General features: G+C 35.2%; 1 protein-coding gene across 1 annotated transcript in view; it reads left to right on the top strand.

The window, feature by feature from the left end:
- mfsd2b (major facilitator superfamily domain containing 2B) overlaps positions 1–22,355 on the top strand; it is a 31,178-nt gene that overhangs the window by 2,265 nt on the left and 6,558 nt on the right. The window contains exons 3-9 of the mRNA XM_048207634.1: positions 5,915–6,040; positions 7,001–7,125; positions 11,736–11,859; positions 16,586–16,664; positions 16,860–17,041; positions 19,973–20,063; positions 22,187–22,308. Coding sequence (XP_048063591.1) covers positions 5,915–6,040; positions 7,001–7,125; positions 11,736–11,859; positions 16,586–16,664; positions 16,860–17,041; positions 19,973–20,063; positions 22,187–22,308 — 849 coding nt within the window. The remainder of the gene's footprint in view (positions 1–5,914; positions 6,041–7,000; positions 7,126–11,735; positions 11,860–16,585; positions 16,665–16,859; positions 17,042–19,972; positions 20,064–22,186; positions 22,309–22,355) is intronic.

The following is a 22,355-nucleotide window of genomic DNA, read 5'->3' as shown; positions in this document are numbered from 1 at the left end:
CGTTTACTGTTACTATGGTTAACTCGACTGTCAGGCATGTTTGTATAGGTTCTTGCGTGCAGTCTGAATCTACTGAGACTCCATCAGAGAACATTTGCCTCAACAATCATGAAAAAATTATTGCTACACTTGCCAGTCTGGGTTTTGAGAGCTTGATATGGTTTTTCACACTCTCTGCACAAGAAAAAAATCGCATTCCGATTGGAGGTGAAAGTCCAGGGTGAATTTGACCTTGTAAGTGTAATGATAAAATGCATTTTTAAATCCCGCTGGACAGAAGCCTTAAACCCTTCATTATGTCATCCAGATTCATCCTCATGCAAACATACACAGTGAAAATCAGCTTAGAGCAGCAACTGTGAGAAAGTAGGCTAAGCACAAAGAGTTTTAGTTCAGCTGAATCTCACAAAAAATCATAATGGGTCACATTTCAATCCAATAATCAAAAAGGCAACATAATTTTTATGACTATTAATATAAAATATGTGCTTTATTATCATGAAAATAATGTCACTATATATATATATATATATATATATATTTATATTATTTTATATATATATATATATTTTTTTTTATATTATTTTATATATATATATATATATATATATATATATATATATTTATTTATTTTTTTATATTATTTTATATATATATATATATATATATATATATATATACAAACAGGAAACTGAGGCTACAGTTCACACAGGCTCACCAAATTTAGACAATATAAGATTGGAAAAAAGTCTCATGAGTCTCGATTTCTGCTGCAACATTCAGATGGTAGGGTCAGAATTTGGCATTAACAAAATAAAAGCATGGATCCATCCTGCCTTGTATCAACGGTTCAGGCTGCTGCTGGTGTAATGGTGTGAGGGATATTTCGTTGGCACACTTTGGGCCCCTTAGTACCAATTGAGCATCGTTTAAACGCCACAGCCTACCTGAGTATTGATGCTGACCATGTCCATCCCTTTATGAGCACAGCGATCTCATCTTCCAATGGCTACTTCCAGCAGGATGACATGCCATGTCACAAAACTCAAATCATCTGAAACATGACAATGAGTTCACTAAACTCAAACAGTCACCAGATCTCAATCCAATAGAGCACATTTGGGATGTGGTGTAATGGGAGATTCGCATCATGGATGTGCAGCCGACAAATCTGCATCAACTGTGTGATGCTATCATGTCAATATGGACCAAAATCTCTGAGGAATGTTTCCAGCACTTCCTTAAATCTATGCCACAAAGAATTAAGGCAGTTCTGAAGGCAAAAGGGAGTCCAACCCGGTACTAGAAACTTAATAAAGTGGCCAGTGAGTGCATATATTAAAATAATAATAATTTTTAATTTAGATTTCAGGGTGAAATATGTCCCAGATGTGTTCTTGACAAGCTTTGTGAGATTTGCAAAATTCCAACTCTGTCTTCCCACACTTCAGTGCTGCTATCATGATTTTGTTGTTTTCAATCTGTGAGGAAGTCAGATATTTTGTCTCAACTCAATGACTTCCTGTTTGTGTCTATCGTGATAACAGCAACCAAAATAAACTTTGTGAGAATTTGAGCAATCCATGATGCTATAGTGTTGGGGATGGTCGCTAGGGTGTGTTTTGCAGTTGCTAGGGTGTTTGGGATGGTTGCTAAGTGGTTTTCTACTAATCCAATTCAATAGACCTTATTTACCAGAGAAACAAGCGCGCCGCCATCTTTATAAAATTGTCTTTGAACTTCCGTTTTGCGGTAGCTCTGTATATTTCTATGGCATCGCTGTCAAAGAATAATTAGTTGGTTAAGTGGATTTACTTGTTGTAGAGTTAATGAAAGTTATTATGAGCATTGTAATGTTTAAAGCAGATGTCTTAACAAATGTCAGTAGATCGGGAAGATTTTAAAACGAGCAGTTCATTCATAAATGTAATATCGCTGTGGAAATACAAACCGGAAGTCAAAAGACAACGAGCGCAACGCTGAAAAGGGGCGGGGCTACATAAGGTCAATAGAACCCACACAATCAAAAGTGATCAAAAGTGACAGTAAAGACTTTTGATTTCAAATTCATTGATTTCAAAGGATCATGTGACACTGAAGACTAGAGTAATGATGCTGAAATTATATTTCTGATATTTCTATCAGAATGTGACTCTGGACCACAAAACCAGTCATAAGGATCAATTTTTTGAAATTGAGATGTATATACATCAGTATATCTCAATAAATGAGAAAAATAAATAAATAAGCTCTAAATAAATAAGCTTTCCATTGATGTATGGTTTGTTAGGATAGGACAATATTTGGCTGAGATACAACTGTTTGAAAATCTGGAATCTGAGGGTGCAAAAAAATCAAAATATTGAGAAAATCGTCTTTAAAGTTGTCCAAATGAAGTCTTTAGCAATGCATATCCACTCACAATAATACATTTTTGATATATTCATGGTAGGAAATTACATCTTCATGGAACATGATCTTTACTTAAATCCTAATGATTTTTGGTATAAAAGAAAAATCAATAATTTTGACCCATACAATGTATTGTTGGTTATTGCTACAAATATAACTGTGTGACTTATGACTGGTTTTGTGGTCCAGTGTCACATATTATATATTTAGAAAAATATAGATGCGATTAATCGCGATTAATCGATTTGACAGAACTAATTAATATCTATCTAAACAATAACTCAATTTAAAAGCAATAGTAAGGTTTAGGCTTTAAAACAAGAAAAAAATTATTTGCCAATGTGTTAAAAATAAAACTCAAAACCAGTTTTTATTTTATCTTACACAGTTCTGCTTCTCAAGTATATTTGTTTTAAGAGTGTTGAGATTTTTTACGAGAAAACAAGACAAAAATACTAATTAAGAAACTGTTTTTTATGTTATTTTCCCTTTTTTGTCTTTCCACATCATAACAAGATTTGTACTTGGTTAGGTTTGTTCAGATCACAGTACGTTCAACAGTGATGCTTAACAGATAAAGCAGAATTAGTACAGTATCTGCCTCGAGTCTAAGCTCACAATCTTCCTGATTCATTTCACACGTTAGTTCCATCAAATCCTCTTACTTTTCCTTCTTTAGAGGAATAATTGTTGTTCAAAGAAGCATCAGAATTTAGATTAAATAGACTTGGGTGAACAATCTTTTCATTTTCTTGTGTTATCTGAATAATCTCAACCTCCTAAATTGTGATTTCAGAAGTCATTCATTTTTTTTTTCATCATGGTGAAGTTAAGAACGGCAGGGAGTTAATTACAGCGTCTTTTGAAGAGCGATCGGTCCTGCCCTCTGTGGTTGTTTTTTGCGAGGGTACCCAGAGTGCACGTTGGCTTGGAGACGCCAAACACCGGCTTTGATAGAGCGGATGAATGAGTTAACAACTCAAAGAGGAGTGTTTGACTTCTGTAGTATTTTCAGCAGCAAATGTCTGTCTGACTGTCTCCAAGATCTGTCTCGTAAATATATGGCTCTAAGCGGCGGTTTGACTTCTCTTTTATGCGTTGAAAGGATCTCCCCACCGTTTTCTACTCACACACCACACATATGCGGACACACACACACATACACACCCTCAAAAACACACATTTACTCTGCCTTATCCACAGAGCTTTCCAAGGGATGAGTGTCCTTTTTAATGTGTGAAACACTTTACATTCAGAAAGCATTCAAAATACATGTGCGGTTATGAGAAGTCACTCGCTAGTGTTGTCTGCGTTGTGTCATGAATGGAAAGTGCATTTTAGTGATGTGCTTTCATTTTTAAAGGAATAATTCCACTAAAAATGGAATTCTTTATCATTTACTCACTCTCATGTCATTCCAAATCAGTTTATTTTCAACTCTATTTCTTCATTTTGGGTTATCTACACCCCACAAAGTTCTCTCAAATTTATGAACAAACATTATTCCAGTAATGTTAATAGAACGTTTGTTCAAAGTTATGATCTTTAAATAACAATTGGAATCTTTTTTTTTTTTCTTCCCTGAAACGTTTTAGTTGGACATTCATCTAACATTTTAAATGTTTCTACTTGTTTCAGAATGTTCAGAGAGCATTCAAAAGTAGGCTGTACTTCATTTTACAGTACGTACACTTATGCGTACTTACCTAAGAAAGTACTGGTTAATATAATGTAACTACAAGGGTTAAGGTTAGCTTTAAGGGTAGGTTAATGGTTAGTACCTGTTATTATACCCAGTTGTTGTAATATCTATGTACATGGGGAACAGGACTGTAAAATAAAGTGCTACCCAAAAGTAACATTTCCATTATGTTTGCAAAAATGTCAACATTTGCATAACAAAGAAAAAGAGAATTTTTTTTTTTTTTTTTTTTTTTTAAATGGACATTTTGAACGTTCAGAGAACATTCATAAATAATGATTTCATAACTTAATTGGATAGTATAATGTAGAAACACAGAAAAGCTAATGGTAATTTTCTTCCAAGTTTACAGACATTTTTTTTAACCCTAAAAAAAAATACAGTGAAAACACTTGTGAAAAATCAAAATGGAAAATTCCTTAATATTCACAGTACATTGGGCCCTATTTTTGCTGACTTTTTAATCTTTAAAGAACCACATAGTAACTTGAGAAACTCATACAGTGAAAATTGTTCTTTGAAGAAGCTCAGTTTTATTTCAAGGGTGTTCTCTGTGATCAAATACCTCGTCACTCACTGTACTGGAAGCATCTGGATTAAATATTTCCTGTGGTTTTTAAGGGTCTTGGGCTGAGGACCCTTCAAACTATCCCACCCACATAATGGAGAAAAGAGAAACTCTGAACCGACAGTGCAAAGACAGATGCTGTGATTATCACCCAGAAACCTCAGTAAAAGAACTCCGCATGGGGATGGTCTAGCACCTCTAAAAAATAAAACATTGGTTCAACAACAAAAAAAAATACGTTAACGTTTTCCACTAGAATTTTTAACTTAAGCCAATTGGGAGAATTACATTAATTCAAAGCAATATTTTGAGTTGATCCAACATAATGTTTTAAGTAAGGTGAAGACGCTTTTTGTGCCACAATAAAACGCATTTCTAAGTAACATGAACTTAATAATTGTCAACATGAATGCAACTATTTAAGTTGATCCAACATAATGTTTTAAGTAAGGTGAAGACGCTTTTTGGACACAATAAAACGCATTTCTAAGTAACATGAACTTACCAAGCACCGCTTGTCACCATGATGTAATCTCTAAAAACCCACATTAACAGAAACTCTTCTAAATTAGCGTAACAAAACACTAATTACTGCTAAATCTCCCTTACCATTAATCTTGTGCGAAAAACATTATATAACACTTAATTTTAGCATTTACTCTCCCTTTCAAGTGCCATGGGCAAAGCATGATGGGAAATATAAATCCCAGCCCAGTTTCACTTAACTTAAGTTTGTCTAAATTAAAAGAAGTGTTCATACAACTCAAAACAATGAAACACGTTTACACGTCATCAGATTGTATTTGACATTAACAGAACTTAAAATTAAATACATTTTTGATTAACTGAAAATGTTAAACTATGACAAGTCATGATAGTGTATCGAATCAATAGGCATCATTTGTGTGTCATCCAAGCTTAATAAAATAACAATTACAAGTAAAAAGTCTAACAGCATTTTAGAACTTGATTTTTTATATATAACTTGATATATATATTTGCATGGTGTTTTTTATGCCTTTGCTATTTTTGATATAAGGTGGAAATTTATATTAAATAGAGAGATTAAATTAATTACAATATTTTATTATATAAAAAAATGAGAAAAATGAAATAATGGAATAATGGAATCAGCTTCCAAATGTAACCTTAGAAACACAGGATGGTCTTGTACTCTCTAATAAACAGTGTTTGTGATGGTTGCATATTATTTTCTGACTTTTTTTTTTCAGACTCATCTGGATCAGAAGCTCACTGTATGTAGCAAACTTTGCTTCGCCATCGGAGGGGCACCGAATCAGGTCGCCGGGAGCGCGACAGCTTTCTTCCTTCAGATATATCTACTTGACATTGCACAGGTGAGATCTCTATGTATTTTTAAAAAATATATTAAGCCACACTGTAAAAATTGAATTGAGAAAACTTAAAAATCCAAGGCAACTTGATGCATTCAGATTTTTAAGTTCTCTCAACTATTTGTCTTTGTTTTGTCAATTTGAATTTGTTCATTCACTAAATGCGAAATGCCTCATTCAGCCAATAAATTTGTCAAGACAACAATTTTTCATTGAGCAAATTTTCATTTAGTAACTATGTTATCAAATACAGTATACAGACTTATAGGACACTTAATATGTTAAGTGAACTATATTATCTTTGTGAAGAAGAACAATCAATCAAAGATATCCAGAATATAATTTTAAATAGTTGAACATACTGTAGGCCTCAACACTTGACACACAAACCTCAAGAACATTGACAGTCAACAAATGTGAAAAGAAAAGCTCTTTACATCACAACACAACACAGCAAATAACTAACAATAATGTTAAAATAACATTTTTTAATGAAGTCATTAAACAGCAAAAAATATATATATTCTATAACAGTAAACACATAATTTATTCATGGTGCAATGCATGCTGGGAACTCACAAACCCTTAACATTTTAGCAATATGAAATTCTTTTGTTCCGACGCTTTTTGACTACTTGGGACAACAAAATCTGTTGGTCTGCCATCGTTTTTTATGTAGTTTCAAGAAAATTGCATTTCTTAGTTTTTGAGACTCAAAAGGTTTCGAAAACTGGAAAATATGTAGTTGCTATTTTACTGTGTTATAATACTTGAGCATATGATCTTAATAGAGCATATTAATCACAGAATAGCACCCTATTACTAGCCTATTATTATTAAAAATAATTTGACCCGTGTTAATGATTCTGCTCTTGTTCTGATTAGCAAGAACCTTACAGTCTGAATAACAAATCAGGCTGGATTTCCATGAATGTAGATGTTCACTTTGTCTTCTTTTGACAGATTAACCCGTTCCAGGCCTCCATGGTGTTGTTCGTCGGTAAGGCTTGGGGGGCAGTTACTGACCCCATTGTGGGATTCTTCATTACTAAGAGTAAATGGACAAAGATTGGACGACTCATGCCATGGTGAGTGGCGTATGTATGAGAACACAATTTTTTGAACTAGTGAATGAACAGTGTGTTTTTGAAAGTGCAACAACTATTTTTTTCTTATACTAAAGGCATGTCATTCATGTTAAAACATTTTTATGTATTGCTTCCTGTTGAGAAAAAGTCAAGAATATTCAAATATTAACACCGAAAGTCAGAGCCAGTTGAAAAATTTCACAGAAAATAATGGGCACAGAATCTGAAGCTTCTATGATTCCATTCAAGAATTTCAAACAAGTTTGATATTTTGAGCCAATTTATAACAGTAGTTTTCAACGGAGTGCATTAGTGCTGCCCATTCTTTCAGTGGCGCTGGTTCCGGAAGTGTTTTTTTTTTCCATTCGTTTTTCCCATAGGGATTTTAAAAAAAAAGTCTTTGTTAAAGCATTATAAGACATGAACTAAGCCAATCAGCTACGAGGTGAATCATAACATTATAAACTTTGATTTGAAGCAAAAAAGTTTTTGAAAATCGGACAAAGGTAAAAGACTGTGTACTTAATGGAAAGAACTACAATTCCACAAAGCATTGCAAACAGCATAATTGAATTAAAAACAATGGAAAATTATAAAACTACTCATTTACAAATGTCGATTATTTATATAAAAGCAATATATCTTAAGTTCATTGCAAAATAGGTAAATATTTAAGTATTTAAGTAACTCGGTTACGTTCGCGACGCTTCATGGGAGTGGGCGGAGCTAAAGAGCTCTTTTCGACTCTCTGATTGGTGGAATTTTCTGCACAGCATCAGGGGTAATAGTTTTTAACCACAAATTGCGCTATTAAATACGATTATTTTAAAAATAAGATGAAATAATGCAGGCTGGCGGCTTCAACAGAAGCAAATAGCATCGATTAGCAACCTTGTAGCTCGCAGTAGGGCAGTCTGTTTTTTAAGTTATTGTTAAAAATCTATTTCTCTATATGGAGAAAATTAATAAAATAAATACTTCCGGAATCCTTGCGCTTACAAAGTCAGCAAGTGTATGATGCCTAGTGTTTTAATATCTGATTATATTTTAATATCTTCAGATGTTGTGTAGTGTATTCTAGGCCTCAGTTAGGATTTAGTCAAGATTGCACTAGCCTACAATCTAACAAATGACATCTAAACAAGTAACAGGTTTCTGAAGGTTGAAGGCTTCTTAAAATGGGCATGTGGACGTCTCAAGAGATTAAAGTGACGACATGCCCAAGATGTGAGTATCTGACAGGAAGTTCTCGTTACACTCTGATGTGACATCATAGTGTCTGAGAGGAAGTAGTTAGGGATTGTTCTCAGAGAATCACTGCGGAACATCTCAGCCATGCCCATGTGGGTCTTCTGGTGTGTCTCAGTGTTTATTATGCTAAAGCCATGCCAACAACACAAAGACAACATGTTGATTTACAGATTCTACATTCTCTCTTATAAGGGGGAATTCCGCTATATCACTCATCCTGTCGGCATTATGCAAAAACTCTTGAAATTTCTCTGATGTTTCTGTGTTTTTAGTTACATAATCAGTGATTTTCTTAAAGCACAGGTTTTTTGTCCTCTTTTAACTCTCAGTTAAGGTTTGGAAGCTCAGTTCCTAACAATTACCGGACACTTAATTCCAAATCTCTTTCTATGACGTACAAAGAAATTATGCAATACTACTGATTTATAGAAGATATACATTTTTATGCATTTTTGGGCAATGCTTTAATTTCTTTCTTTAAAAACTTATTATCAAATATTATATATTATAATTTTTTAACACATCAGTACCCTATTTATTCGTTTATTTTATTTGTAATTTTTTTATTATATTTTTTTATCATGTTTTATTGTACTTGTTTGTGTGAGTAATTGTGGGTTTATGTACAGTGGGGCCAACACATGAAAAATATAGTATTTTTTTTTAAATCTTGAAATAAAGTTTTAGGAATATATATATATATATATATATGACATATATGACATACAGTACAGTCCAAAAGTTTGGAACCACTAAGATTTTTAATATTTTAAAAAGAAGTTTCATCTGCTCACCAAGGCTACATTTATTTAATTAAAAATACAGTAAAAAACAGTAATATTGTGAAATATTATTACAATTTAAAATAACTGTGTACTATTTAAATATATTTGACAAAGTAATTTATTCCTGTGATGCAAAGCTGAATTTTCAGCATCGTTACTCCAGTCTTCAGTGTCACATGATCCTTCAGAAATCATTCTAATATGCTGATTTGCTGCTCAAGAAACATTTATGATTATTTTCAATGTTGAAAACAGTTGTGTACGTTTTTTTTCAGGATTCCTTGATGAATAGAAAGTTCAAAAGAACAGCATTTATCTGAAATACAAAGCTTCTGTAGCATTATACACTACCGTTCAAAAGTTTGGGGTCAGTAAGAATTTTTATTTTTATTTTTTTGAAAAGAAATTAAAGAAATGAATACTTTTATTCAGCAAGGATGCATTAAATCAATCAAAAGTGGCAGTAAAGACATTTATAATGTTACAAAAGATTAGATTTCAGATAAACACTGTTCTTTTGAACTTTCTATTCATCAAATAATCCTGAAAAAAAATATTGTACACAAATATTTTGTACAATTGTACACATTAAAAGTTTCTTGAGCAGCAGATCAGCATATTAGAATGATTTCTGAAGGATCATGTGACACTGAAGACTGGAGTAATGATGCTGAAAATTCAGCTTTGCCATCACAGGAATAAAGTACTTTGTCAAATATATTTAAATAGTACACAGTTATTTTAAATTGTAATAATATTTCACAATATTACTGTTTTTTACTGTATTTTTAATTAAATAAATGTAGCCTTGGTGAGCAGACGAAACTTCTTTTAAAAAGATTAAAAATCTTAGTGGTTCCAAACTTTTGGACTGTACTGTATATATATATATATATATATATATATATATATATATATATATAATATGTCACTACATGCCTGTGCATTATTTCCCTCAGGTTACTTGCTCCCAGAGTTAAAATATCAGGTTGTCTCACATCATTCAGCACCTTACATACAGTCTGGCTCTCTCCATTCACACGAACCCGTCTGTCCTGCTCTCTCTTTCCTGTACGGTGGCTCCTTTGTGTGGCTGAACAATCAGCAGGGCACACAGAGGTTGCTCAACGCTGCAGTAGTGGCATCTGGACTGTGCCAGAATTGGCCACTCTCTTTACCTCCCTGTTCTCTGTGTTGCTTGTTTGCTCACAGTTGTTTATCCTCTGTGAAAGTGAAAAGCAGTGTGGCACAGAGGTCAGTGTGTGTCCAGGGTAAACCTGCTTAGAAAGGACCTGACCAAACATTGAGGTTTTCTTTACAGGAACAGGGTTGTGATAGTTCTAGAGTTGACAAGGTCACGTAATTTAGGATGAAAGCCAACAACCTGAATTCAGCATTCAGCAAACGGTTGCTTACTGTGGGACAAGTCTCGCTCCTCAGTCAAAGGGAGAAAACAGGCCCGAAAATGCGACAAATCTGCAGTTGTGAAAGCTTTGTGTGTGTCCATTTGCGGTTTCATCATATTTCTTCTCGTCAGAGCGTGTGCCAATGTTTCCTGCACACAACAATGAACAGTGTGAGCCATGATGTTTGATTCATGGAAAATGACTCCTGTGAACTGATTCTTTTTAATGAATCAGTCAAAAAAAATCTATCTATCTATCTATCTATCTATCTATCTATCTATCTATCTATCTATCTATCTATCTATCTATCTATCTATCTATCTATCTATCTATCTATCTATCTATCTCAATCCGTTGGCCAAACATTCACATCTGCATTTGCATACTTACTGTACATAAAGTATGTTTCTTGCCTTTGCTTCAGGAATCCATGAATAAATTGTACTTTAAAAAATCTACAAAGTGTAGAATATATTCCCTTCATAATTTAGCAGGGATATGAAGATAAATCACTGAGAAAAGGCACATTCAGCTCTAGTATTTGAAATCCTCTCCACCCTCCAGCTGACTGCCTCTCCCATAATGCTATGGAAGACATGAATCAGTATGAATTATATATGGCCAACACGTTCCCCACGTCCTGGTTCAGTCTATGAAGACGACTTCGTCAGAATAAGACTGTCAGTGTGCGATGCAGCATTCATTTCATGATCATTCCTATAGTCTGTTGTAGCATCCTTACAAAGGGAGACAGCATTGGCAGATACACAGATTTTCTATAAATGTGCACTGTAGCTTTAAGATGATACACAAGCTGCTCTCTTTAGGTAATATTGATTAGTACAGAGGCTAAAATGGGAGATCGGGTAAACCACAGGACATCAATTGAAGACGATGTTCCCTTGTAGCGCTTCCTGTGCTCAGATGACTTACCTTGATTCTTTCAAACTAATTTTTCCAGATATAATGTCTCAAAAACATGTTTTTTTCTACACATTTTGAATCATGTGCATACTGATTATCAAACTCAGATGATCTAATAATCTCTTTATCTATTTAATGTTGTAAAATTGGACATTGATATCTCACTACCACTAAATAACAAACAATAGGCATTGTCGTTTTACACTTAATGTCATTAAACCCTTTGTGTCCTTTTCTCCTCTAGGATGGTGGGCTGCACTCCATTTGTGGTGGTCTCTTATTTTTACCTTTGGTTTGTTCCACCTTTTACCAATGGGAGGTTCATCTGGTATCTGGGCTTCTACTGTCTCTACCAAACTCTCATCACAGTAAGTATCCAGCATATTTGCTTTGATGTTCTTAAAGGTGTTATATAATTTAATGCAGGGATGCTCAATTACGGCAAAAATCATAATCACAATTATTTTTGGTCAATATTGAAATCACTATTATTTGGTGGACGATATGATGAAAGTCTTATTTCACGATATTCACGAATTTTAAAAATGAGTGAAATTTCACAATTTATAGATACTTCAGCAAAACTTAATACTAGGTTAACTAATGTAAGAAAAAGATCCTCCAAATAATTACATAAATCAAGTAAACAGTCAGCAATACAATATGAGCAAAAAAACTAATCACAAACAAAAAGTGACATATACATACTACAGAACAATAAAAAGTGTTTTACATTTTTCGGAAAGATGTACTAATAGTGGAATTCAGATAAGTAATAGCTTACAACAAAAAATGTAATAATCAAATATAAAATGCATAATCTTACTGTTCACATTAAATATAGATTAATCCTTATTAAAGCTACTTAAGTTATTTAGTCAAGATCAGTGAGTGACTTTCCTTTGTCATTTGTTGTTTGATTGTCATTAAAGTCCCTGTAAAGTCATTTTAAAGTATGTGTTCTGAGTTTGTCACAGCGCAGAAAAAATGTGTTATTAACCACCCAGCCAAATTTGAATGATTAAAAAAATCTGCAAGTAAATGAAATAAGTTATCAAAATTTCGAAAAAATAGGCAGCGCTCTCTGCTCTCAAACGCTGGGGGCGTGTCCGCTGTCGGCGCTGAAACCACGCCCACTCGCGAGAACTGCCGTCTCAACAATGAGTCAAACATACTGATGCATATAAAAAGAATCATTATAACAACCATGTAATATGTATTTGCGTGACGACGGCATTACTAGCTAAATGTACAAAGGGCTGTATGACTGTAATGACACTCGAGATTGAGCGAGTAAACCGCTGTAGAGTTAGAGGCGGCGCCACGCTCGGTGCGTCATCGACAGTTATATAGTGTTAGGGGAGGGGCTATGTTCGGGGGTCCAAGTGCGTCATCAGACCCCCGTTTTAGCTCCGCCCAAAAAATCCTGAGCAGAGACTTGGTGAAAAACTGTTTAACGCTCTAACTTCACAATTAAGCGTTACACAGTTCACAGTTTTTGTAATGTGTTTCAGCAATACATTTGTAACATTTATAAAGTGTTTAGAAAGAATTCTCAGAATTGACTTTACAGGGACTTTAATGACTGACTGCAGCAGGTTTATTAGGCTTCTGTCACTTTAAGAGCTGCACTGATCCAATATACTGTTACACACATGTTTTCGTTCTCAACTGTGAAAGTTTACTTAAGACATAACCCACTGTGTTTATGTGAATACTCTCCAAAAAAGCATTTTGACATTTTTTGTGTGTGCGCGTTTAGGTGCGTATCCGAATCCCGTTTGCTTGTCCGTGTTTGGCTCCAATTCGGTGCGCGCGTGCAGAAAACCTCCTGGGGAACAGTGACTCTTTTGTGGCATGTTTTCTATTTGAATATATTTTAAAACGTAATTTATTCCTGTGATGTCAAAGCTGAATTTTCAGCATCATCACTCCAGTCTTCAGTGTCACATGATCCTTCAGAAATCATTCTAATATGCTGATTTGCTGCTCAAGAAGTATTTCTTATTATTATCAGTGTTGAAAATAGTTGTGCTGCTTGATATTTTTGCTGTAATACATTTTTTCAGGATTTGTTGATGAACAGAAAATTGAAAAAAAAAAAAAAACAGTATTTATTTGATTTTTTTTTTGTAGCAATGTAAAAGTCTTTACTGTCTCTTGTTGAATAAAAGTATGAAATTCCTACTGACCCCAAACTTTTGAAGGGTAGTGTATGTTATACAGTGTTGCTTCTCAAGTAAATTTAATCTTGCTAAAAATGCTTGTCAACAAAAGTTATCGTGGTTATAGCCCAGCCTCTCTGATCTCTGCACGGAGTTTTCCATGATTTATTTGTGTTTCTATCCTTTGTTACTATGGCTTGGCATATACTGTCCTCCGTAAAACCCGCCAATAAGTGCTGGAGTGGGGAAGCCGCTCTGACCGCATCAGTCTACGCTGTAATGAAAAGTCATTCTAACTACTTGATAAATACATGGTACAACCTGCCTGAAACCACCAGAGAGGATAAATGCTGCTTTCCTCTTTTAGCGTTCTTCATTGTCTGTAAGCACAAAGCTGAGAAACACCATCTGCTTCCAGTGTGCATGTATAAGATTGTTGTACCGGTAGTTTACATGATTCTAATTAGTCAGTTTTTCATAATTAGGCTTAGGTTTATGTTTAAATAAACAAATCTTCCAGCTACTCAGAATCAAAACCCTTAATGGAAGTCAAATGGACAATATGGGGAACTCTTAAGAAACAGAAGCACCGCTGGAGAAGCACTCTGTAGTTACATTTATTTTGGTGGCCGTTGGTCTGCCGCAGTGCTGACTTGGCTTTCGTGAGAATTGGAAAAGATAAAGCTGACAGCAGTGCACACTTACAGTGAGCGTGCAATGCAACATGCAAGCAAGCTTGAGGAAGGTTTATGTTGTTCTTAAAATGAATAGCATTGATTTATGAGCTTGTAAGTTGGCTCTTTCTGAGATTTATAATACAACATAATGTAAACGGGAAAGATGAGTGGTTATGAAACCACTGATAAATGTAAATGCTCAGAATTTTGGATCACTGTGCATTTTGCTCGCCTTTTTTAGATCGTCATTGTACAGAACACTCCATAATTTCTTTAATCTTAAAAATAAAGCTTCCAATTACAACCAAAAATAATTTTATTGCCTGAACCATAGGTGGTCCTATTTAACTTCCATGAAAACTTTTTATCATCTCGTTCTTAACCATAATGTACTACTGCTTTTTGTACTACTGTTATAAAACAGCTAAAAATGAATCTTTGCTCGACCTAAAGTGCTGCAAAGAACCACTGAAAACATTCTTTTTTGAAATTGTACACTAAATATAATGTTTTCCACCCATCTTCTGTAGGTAACATAAAATGTGTCTGATGTGGTAAAATTTAATTCACTAGTTTAATATTGAGATTTTTTTCATATCAAGCACATTTTTATGTTTATTTATATTTATTTTATTCTGTTGTACTTTTATTTAAATTGAAATTATTGTATTTTCATTCCACAATAATGTATTTCATTGTCATATGACATTAACATTTCAGTGTTATCTCCTTTTATAAAACAGATACTGAAGACAATTGCAAACATTAGGATTTTATTATTATTTTGACTATTATTGATAATGTTATTATTAATAATTATTAATAAAAAAAAGTTTTTTTTAACATTCGTGTTGCTGTCATTTCATATTATTGTGCATATAATTTTGTATGCCATTTAAAGGTTAAAGGGGACCTATAATGCCTCTTTTACAAGATGTAATATAAGTCTCTGGTGTCCCCAGAATGTGTCTTTGAAGTTTCAGCTCAAAATACCCCACAGATCATTTATTATAGCTTGTCAAATTCGCCCCTATTTGGGTGTGAGCAGAAAAATGCCATTTTTGTGTGTGTCCCTTTAAATGCAAATGAGCTGCTTGTTGTTCAGAGTAGAAGTTTGCATATATGTCATTAAAGGTGTCCTAGAATCAAAAATTGAATTTACCTTGGCATAGTTGCATAACAAGAGTTCAGTACATGGAAATGACATACAGTGAGTCTCAAACACCATTGTTTCCTCCTTCTTGTGTAAATCTCATTTGTTTAAAAGACCTCCGAAGAACAGGCGAATCTCAACATAACACCGACTGTTACGTAACAGTCAGGATCATTCATATGTACGCCCCCAATATTTGCATATGCCAGCTCATGTTCAAGGCATTACACAAGGGCAGCCAGTATTAACGTCTGGATCTGTGCACAACTGAATCATCAGACTAGGTTAAGCAAGCAAGAACAATAGCGAAAAATGGCAGATGGAGCAATAATAACTGACATGATCCATGATATCATGATATTTTTAGTGATATTTGTAAATTGTCTTTCTAAATGTTTCGTTAGCATGTTGCTAATGTACTGTTAAATGTGGTTAAATTTACCATCGTTTCTTACTGTATTCACGGAGACAAGAGAGCCGTCGCTATTCTTCATTCTTCATTCTTTATAAATCTCTCCAACAGTGTGTAATGTTAGCTTTAGCACAAAGCACTATCAAACTCATTCAGAATCAAATGTAAACATCCAAATAAATACTATACTCACTGTGTGAACTTTGTTTATGCACTGTTTTACAGTCGAGAGCTCGGGGGCAGGGAGCGCGCGATTTAAAGGGGGCCGCAGCCTGAATTGGTGCATAGTTAATGATGCCCCAAAATAGGCAGTTAAAAAAATTTATAAAAAAAAAATCTATGGGGTATTTTGAGCTGAAACTTCACAGACACATTCAGGGGACACCTTAGACTTATATTACATCTTGTAAAAACTGGTTCTAGGGCACCTTTAAATAAGATGTGTTTGACTTGAAGCAATCAGTGTATGACATCAACCACGAGAGCAATTTGAAAGCATATGGAGCCACATATATATGTATATATGGAGCCTTCTGCTCTCTAATCACTCTTGCGATGCTTTGATGTCATACACCAATTGGTCAGCGCCGCGCTGCTTCAAGTCGAACACACCTATAGTATGTTTGACATGCAGAATTCCCATCTTAAACACTGTCTTTTTTGTGTTTTTTCTTAATCTTCTTGCAGTGTTTCCATGTGCCTTATTCCGCCCTGACCATGTTCTTGAGCACTGACCAGCGAGAGAGAGACTCTGCTACAGCTTACCGTAAGCTTACAGCTACAAACTACAGTGTTCATCTTGGAACCCGTGATCTAGAATATTAACAACATCTGATTTCATTGTGCTCCAATAATCCTAAAATAAATGCTTGCCAAGTGCTTATGTTGAGAACTGTATATGTTTGGAAATGGTTTCAAATGTAAATAATGATTTAACGATTTCCTGGATGGATGTGTTCAGGTATGACAGTGGAGGTGCTTGGTACACTGGTCGGTGCCGCCATTCAGGGTCAGATTGTAGCGAGCGCACACACTCTGAAGCACTGTCCGCATCGGAACCTGACGACTGGTCACCTGGGAAATAGCAGCGGAACAGAGATCATCAGATCCCTGGCACTATCACAGGACTTCCTGTCTCATGCTGTATGTGTCACATTCACGGTTGTTTGACCTAAAAGTGCATCAGTGAACCAATGCACTTAATGCATTTCCTTTCGATATATATATACAATGTTAACCCAAACAGTATAACTAACTTATAATGGAAAGTACCTTTTACTCAAAATGTGCCAAAAACATTAACTATTATTTTTGAGTTCATTCAACATCTATCAGATTTAAGTTAACACTAAATATTTTTTTGAGTTTTTACAACTCCGCTAAAGTTTAGAGTTCAGGGAACTTGAAAAAATAGATTCAACCATAATCAAATATTTAATGTCAAACATACGGCCTCTAGTGGCAGTGGCACCAAAATGTGACATCATCGCTGAACGTGCACTCAGACGTTTTCCCTCCACACAGCTACCTAGACGTTCGCAGGGAAATTGGATTTGACTGCAGGTCAATTCAAGTCCAAATACATGCATTTTTATTTTGATAGTTACAAAAATATGCAAGTATTCAGCTGTTTATGTCTATTATGTTAATATTAGACTGGTCTAATTTGTATCGGCTACACTCACATCATCTGCCCACAGGTTAGGTTATCCTTAAAACTTTGAGTTGCATTAAATTAGAATGAACAAAACATATATATTTTGATTTAAATTAATGTTTATTTGTAATTTACAGTTATTAAAAAAAAAAAAACTAGCTATGCTTACTGATGATATTTCTGTTTGCAAACTTACAAAAATAGAGGCAATCAGTTGAAAAAATCAGTCCAAAATCCAGTATCTGAAAATATTAGAATATTTACATTTGAGTTTCATTAAATGACCATCCCTACAGTATAAATTCCGGGTATCTCTTGTTCTTTGAAACCACACTAATGGGGAAGACTGCTGACTTGGCAATGGTCCAGGAGACAATCACTGACACCCTCCACAAAGAGAGTCACAGATGGTCATTACTGAATGTGGTGGCTGTTTACAGAGTGATGTATCAAAGCATATTAAATGCAAAGTTGACTAGAAGGAAGAAATTGGGTAGGCAAAGGTGCACAAGCAACAGGGATGACCACAAGCTTGAGAATACTGTCAAGTAAAGCCGATTCAGACACTTGGGAGAGCTTCACAATGAGTCAAATGAAGCCGGAGTCAGTGCATCAAGAGTCACCACACTCTGACATCTTCAGGAAAAGGACTACCAAGCCACTTCTGAAATAGAAACAACGTCAGAAGCATCTTACCTGGGCTAAGGAGAAAAAGAACTGGACAGTGAACAGTGGTTGAAAGTCCTCTTTTCAGATAAAAGTAAATTTTGCATTTCATGTTGAAATCATGGTCCCAGAGTCTGAAGGAAAACTGGAGAGGCACAGAATCCAAGCTGCTTGAAGTCTAGTGGGAAGTTTCTGAAGTCAGTAATGATTTGGGGGGGCCGTGACGTCTGCTGGTGTTGGTCCATTGTGTTTTATCAAGTGCAAAGTCAATGCAGCCATCTTCCAGGAGATTTTGGAGCACTTTATGCTTCCATCTGCTGACAAGCTTTATGGAGATGCTGATTTCCTTTTCCAGCAGGACTTCAGCACCTGCCCACAGTGCAAAAACCACTTCCAAGTGGTTCGCTGACCATGATATTACTGTGCTTTATTGGGCATCCAACATGCCTGACCTGAATCTATGGGATATTTTCAAGAGAAAGATGAGAAACAGTCGATCCAACAATATACAGATGATCTGAAGGCTCAATAGTGCCTCAGCAGTGCCACAGGCTGATCACTTCCATGCCACACTCCACTGATGCTGTAATTTGTGCTAGGAGCAAGTCATTTGCTGTAATATGTGCTGCCGACCAAGTATTGAGTGTACAAATGAACATACTTTAAAGAACTTGAACTTTTCTGTTTTGAAAATCCATTTTTTGATTGATCTTAGGAAATATTCTAATATTTTGAGATACTGGACACACTTTCATGAGCTGTACGCTCTAATCATCAAAATTAAAAAAAAAAAAAAAACTTTTGAAATGTTTTACTTTACATGTAGGGAATCTAGAATATATGAAAGTTTCATTTTTAAAAATAATTTACAATAAAAAAATGAACTTTTTCACGATATTCTAATTATATGACCAGCACCTGTATGTTTTGATATTGTGTTTCAACATGGAAGAAAAAAGGCTTTTTCCCTGAAATCATCAAGTACCATCGAACCGCAAACCCTCTAAAACCTGATTAGGTGTGGATTTCTAGAGCTTGACCTTCAGAGGAACGATTTATATTCATCAGAGTCCTCAGAATCAATAAATAAATGTGCTTCTTTAGGGCCGGTGTAACTCTATTTTGAGCCAAGAGCCACTGATGTCAGTCAAAACCGACTTGTGAGTGAACCGACAGGCTTGGCTTGTGGATGTGGCTGAGGGTTCCATAGTGGAAAGCCATGATGGAGAACCATGAAGGGCCACAGCTATTTGGAGCTGGACTGCAGAGCGTCTCTCTGGTTAAAGCTCTCTGAGGCGGCCAGGCTGAATCCACCACTCACCGTGTCATTGCACATTCTTCCGTGGCTGGGCTGAAAGGCGGTGGGATGGTTGGGTGCGCCAGCCGACTACTCTGAAACGGCTCTTTTGATCTGGAACAATAATGAAGTGCTTGCCGTGGTCCGTGGAAAAATAGCAAACAATCCTGAGGTTGTTTAGGGCAGAGCAGTTCCTGTTTGGGGGAAATAGATTGAAAAGTTCCTCTTTTCTGGGGTTGCACCTAATTTGAGCTCACTAAAATGTACAAGGCCGTACACTACAGTACGAAGTCTGAAGCAGCAAATACACCCAAACAGATGCAATGACTTTGGAACATGACACCCATGTACTGGAATAAAACTACAACCAAAGATTAAGATGTGTTCAAGACAGAATTAAATGTGTTGACAGGACTGTTTTCCATCACCTCTCACGGTCTGTTTCTCTTTACAGAAGGAAGTGTACATGATAGCTGCCGGAGTGATCGGAGGGCTGTTTCTGGTTTGTACGGTGGTCATGTTTCTGGGAGTCAAAGAGAGAGATGGTAAGCATGTGGCATACATTTGTTTTGCCACTGCATCCGAATAAAAAAGTTTGCTTAGTTCACCCCAAAAAATTAACATTTCCAAATGACTTTCTGAAGATATACTACCATTCAAAAGTTTGGGGTTTAAGATTTTTTTATTGTTTTTAAATGAAGTCGCTTATGCTCACCAAAGCTGCATTTATTTGATTAAAAAAATACAGTAAAAAATGTGATATTGTGAAATATTATTACAAATTTAACTTTTATATATATTTTAAAATGTAATTTATTCCTGTGATCAAAGCTGAATTTTCAGCATCATTACTCCAGTCTTCAGTGTCACATGATCCTTCAGAAATCATTCTAATATGCTTATTTGCTGCTCAAAAAACATGATTTTTATTATCAATTTGAAAACAATTGTGCTGCTTTTTGTGGAAATTGTGATGCATTTTTTCAGGATTCTTTGACAAATAGAAAGTACAAAAGAACATAATTTATTTGAAATAGAAAACATTTGTATACATATTTTGTATAAAAGTCTTTACTGTCACTTATGAACAATTTAATGCATCCTAAAAATCTTATTAACCCCAAATTTTGAAGCGTAATGTATATGATAGCTTTGTGTGAACAAAACAAAACAGACCAAAATCCATTCACTTATATTCAAATGTAGCCAAGTTTGAATACATGCAAGTGAATATTATATTTATAAATATGTATTATATAAGTGAATACTTACTTAAATTTCAATTTGTGCCTCACACAAAGCTACTGTATGGCTTCAGAAGACTTACACTGCATCCGAAATCACGTACTGTCTGAGTAGGTACTACACTTGAATTTGAACTTACTTCGCGACCTTTAAAGGTGCCATCGAACGTTTTTTTACAAGATGTAATAGAAGTCTAAGGTGTTAATAGAAGTCTAAGGTGTCCCCTGAATGTGTCTGTGAAGTTTCAGCTCAAAATACCCCATAGATTTTTTTTAAATAATTTTTTTAACTGCCTATTTTGGGGCATAATTAGAAATGCGCCGATTCAGGCTGCTGCCCCTTTAATTGCTCGTGCTCTCCGCCCCCTCCCGAGCTCTCGACTCTATCATTGCATAAACAAAGTTCACACAGCTAATATAACCCTCAAAATGGATCTTTTTCAAAGTGTTCGTCATGCAGCATGTCTAATTGCGTAAGTATGGTATTTATTTGGATGTTTACATTTGATTCTGAATGAGTTTGATAGTGCTCCGTGGCTAAAGCTAACATTACACACTGTTGGAGAGATTTATAAAGAATGAAGTTGTGTTTATGAATGCAAGTGTTTATTAATGAAAATAGCGACTACTCTTGTCTCCGTCAATATAGTAATAAATGATGGTAACTTTAACCACATTTAACAGTACATTAGCAACATGCTAACGAAACATTTAGAGAGACAATTTACAAATATCACTAAAAATATCATGATATCATGGATCATGTCAGTTATTATTGCTCCATCTGCCATTTTTCGCTGTAGTCCTTGCTTGCTTACCTAGTCTGATGATTCAGCTGTGCACAGATCCAGACGTTAATACTGGCTGCCCTTGTGTAATGCCTTGAACATGGGCTGGCATATGCAAATATTGGGGGTGTACACCCCGACTGTTACGACCTGTTACTGTTAAGTCGGTGTTATGTTGAGATTCGCCTGTTCTTCGGAGGTCTTTTAAACAAATGAGATTTATATAAGAAGGAGGAAACAATGGTGTTTGAGACTCACTGTATGTCATTTCCACGTACTGAACTCTTGTTATTTAACTATGCCGAGGTAAATTCAATTTTCAATTCGATGGCACCTTTAAAAAAGTATGTTCTACAAGGTATGAATATAGGTAGTATGAATGAAATTCAGACGTACTACATCCGCCATGTTGTTACTGTCATGTGACCTACCATTGTCAGTTGCGTCACTTCGCTTCCATTCATAAAACTGCAGCATAACTATTGTGTCTAAAATATCTTTTTGTGTTCTACTGAAATGTTTTTTTTTTGGGGTGCGGGGTGAACTTTTCTTTTAAATTTGTCATAATAGTATCACACTGCACCTCAGAAAACATGTCTAATGTTTGTGTTTTCACCGCTTTTCCGTCTGCATTAGATCCCTACGCTCCTAAAACAGACAAAGCCATTCCTTTCCATAAGGGCTTTATTTTGGTCATGAAGCACGGGTCTTACCTCACTCTGACGGCAGCTTTCCTTTTCATTTCTGTGGCCATCCAGGTAACACGCTTTCCCTCCAGTATGTCCTTCTAGTTAATTTAGTGTGC

This window comes from Megalobrama amblycephala, linkage group LG11, assembly GCF_018812025.1.
Source record: "Megalobrama amblycephala isolate DHTTF-2021 linkage group LG11, ASM1881202v1, whole genome shotgun sequence".
In the NCBI taxonomy this organism is placed as follows: domain Eukaryota; kingdom Metazoa; phylum Chordata; class Actinopteri; order Cypriniformes; family Xenocyprididae; genus Megalobrama; species Megalobrama amblycephala.
Note: the sequence above shows the minus strand (reverse complement) of the source record. Positions and strands in the feature narration are given on the sequence as shown.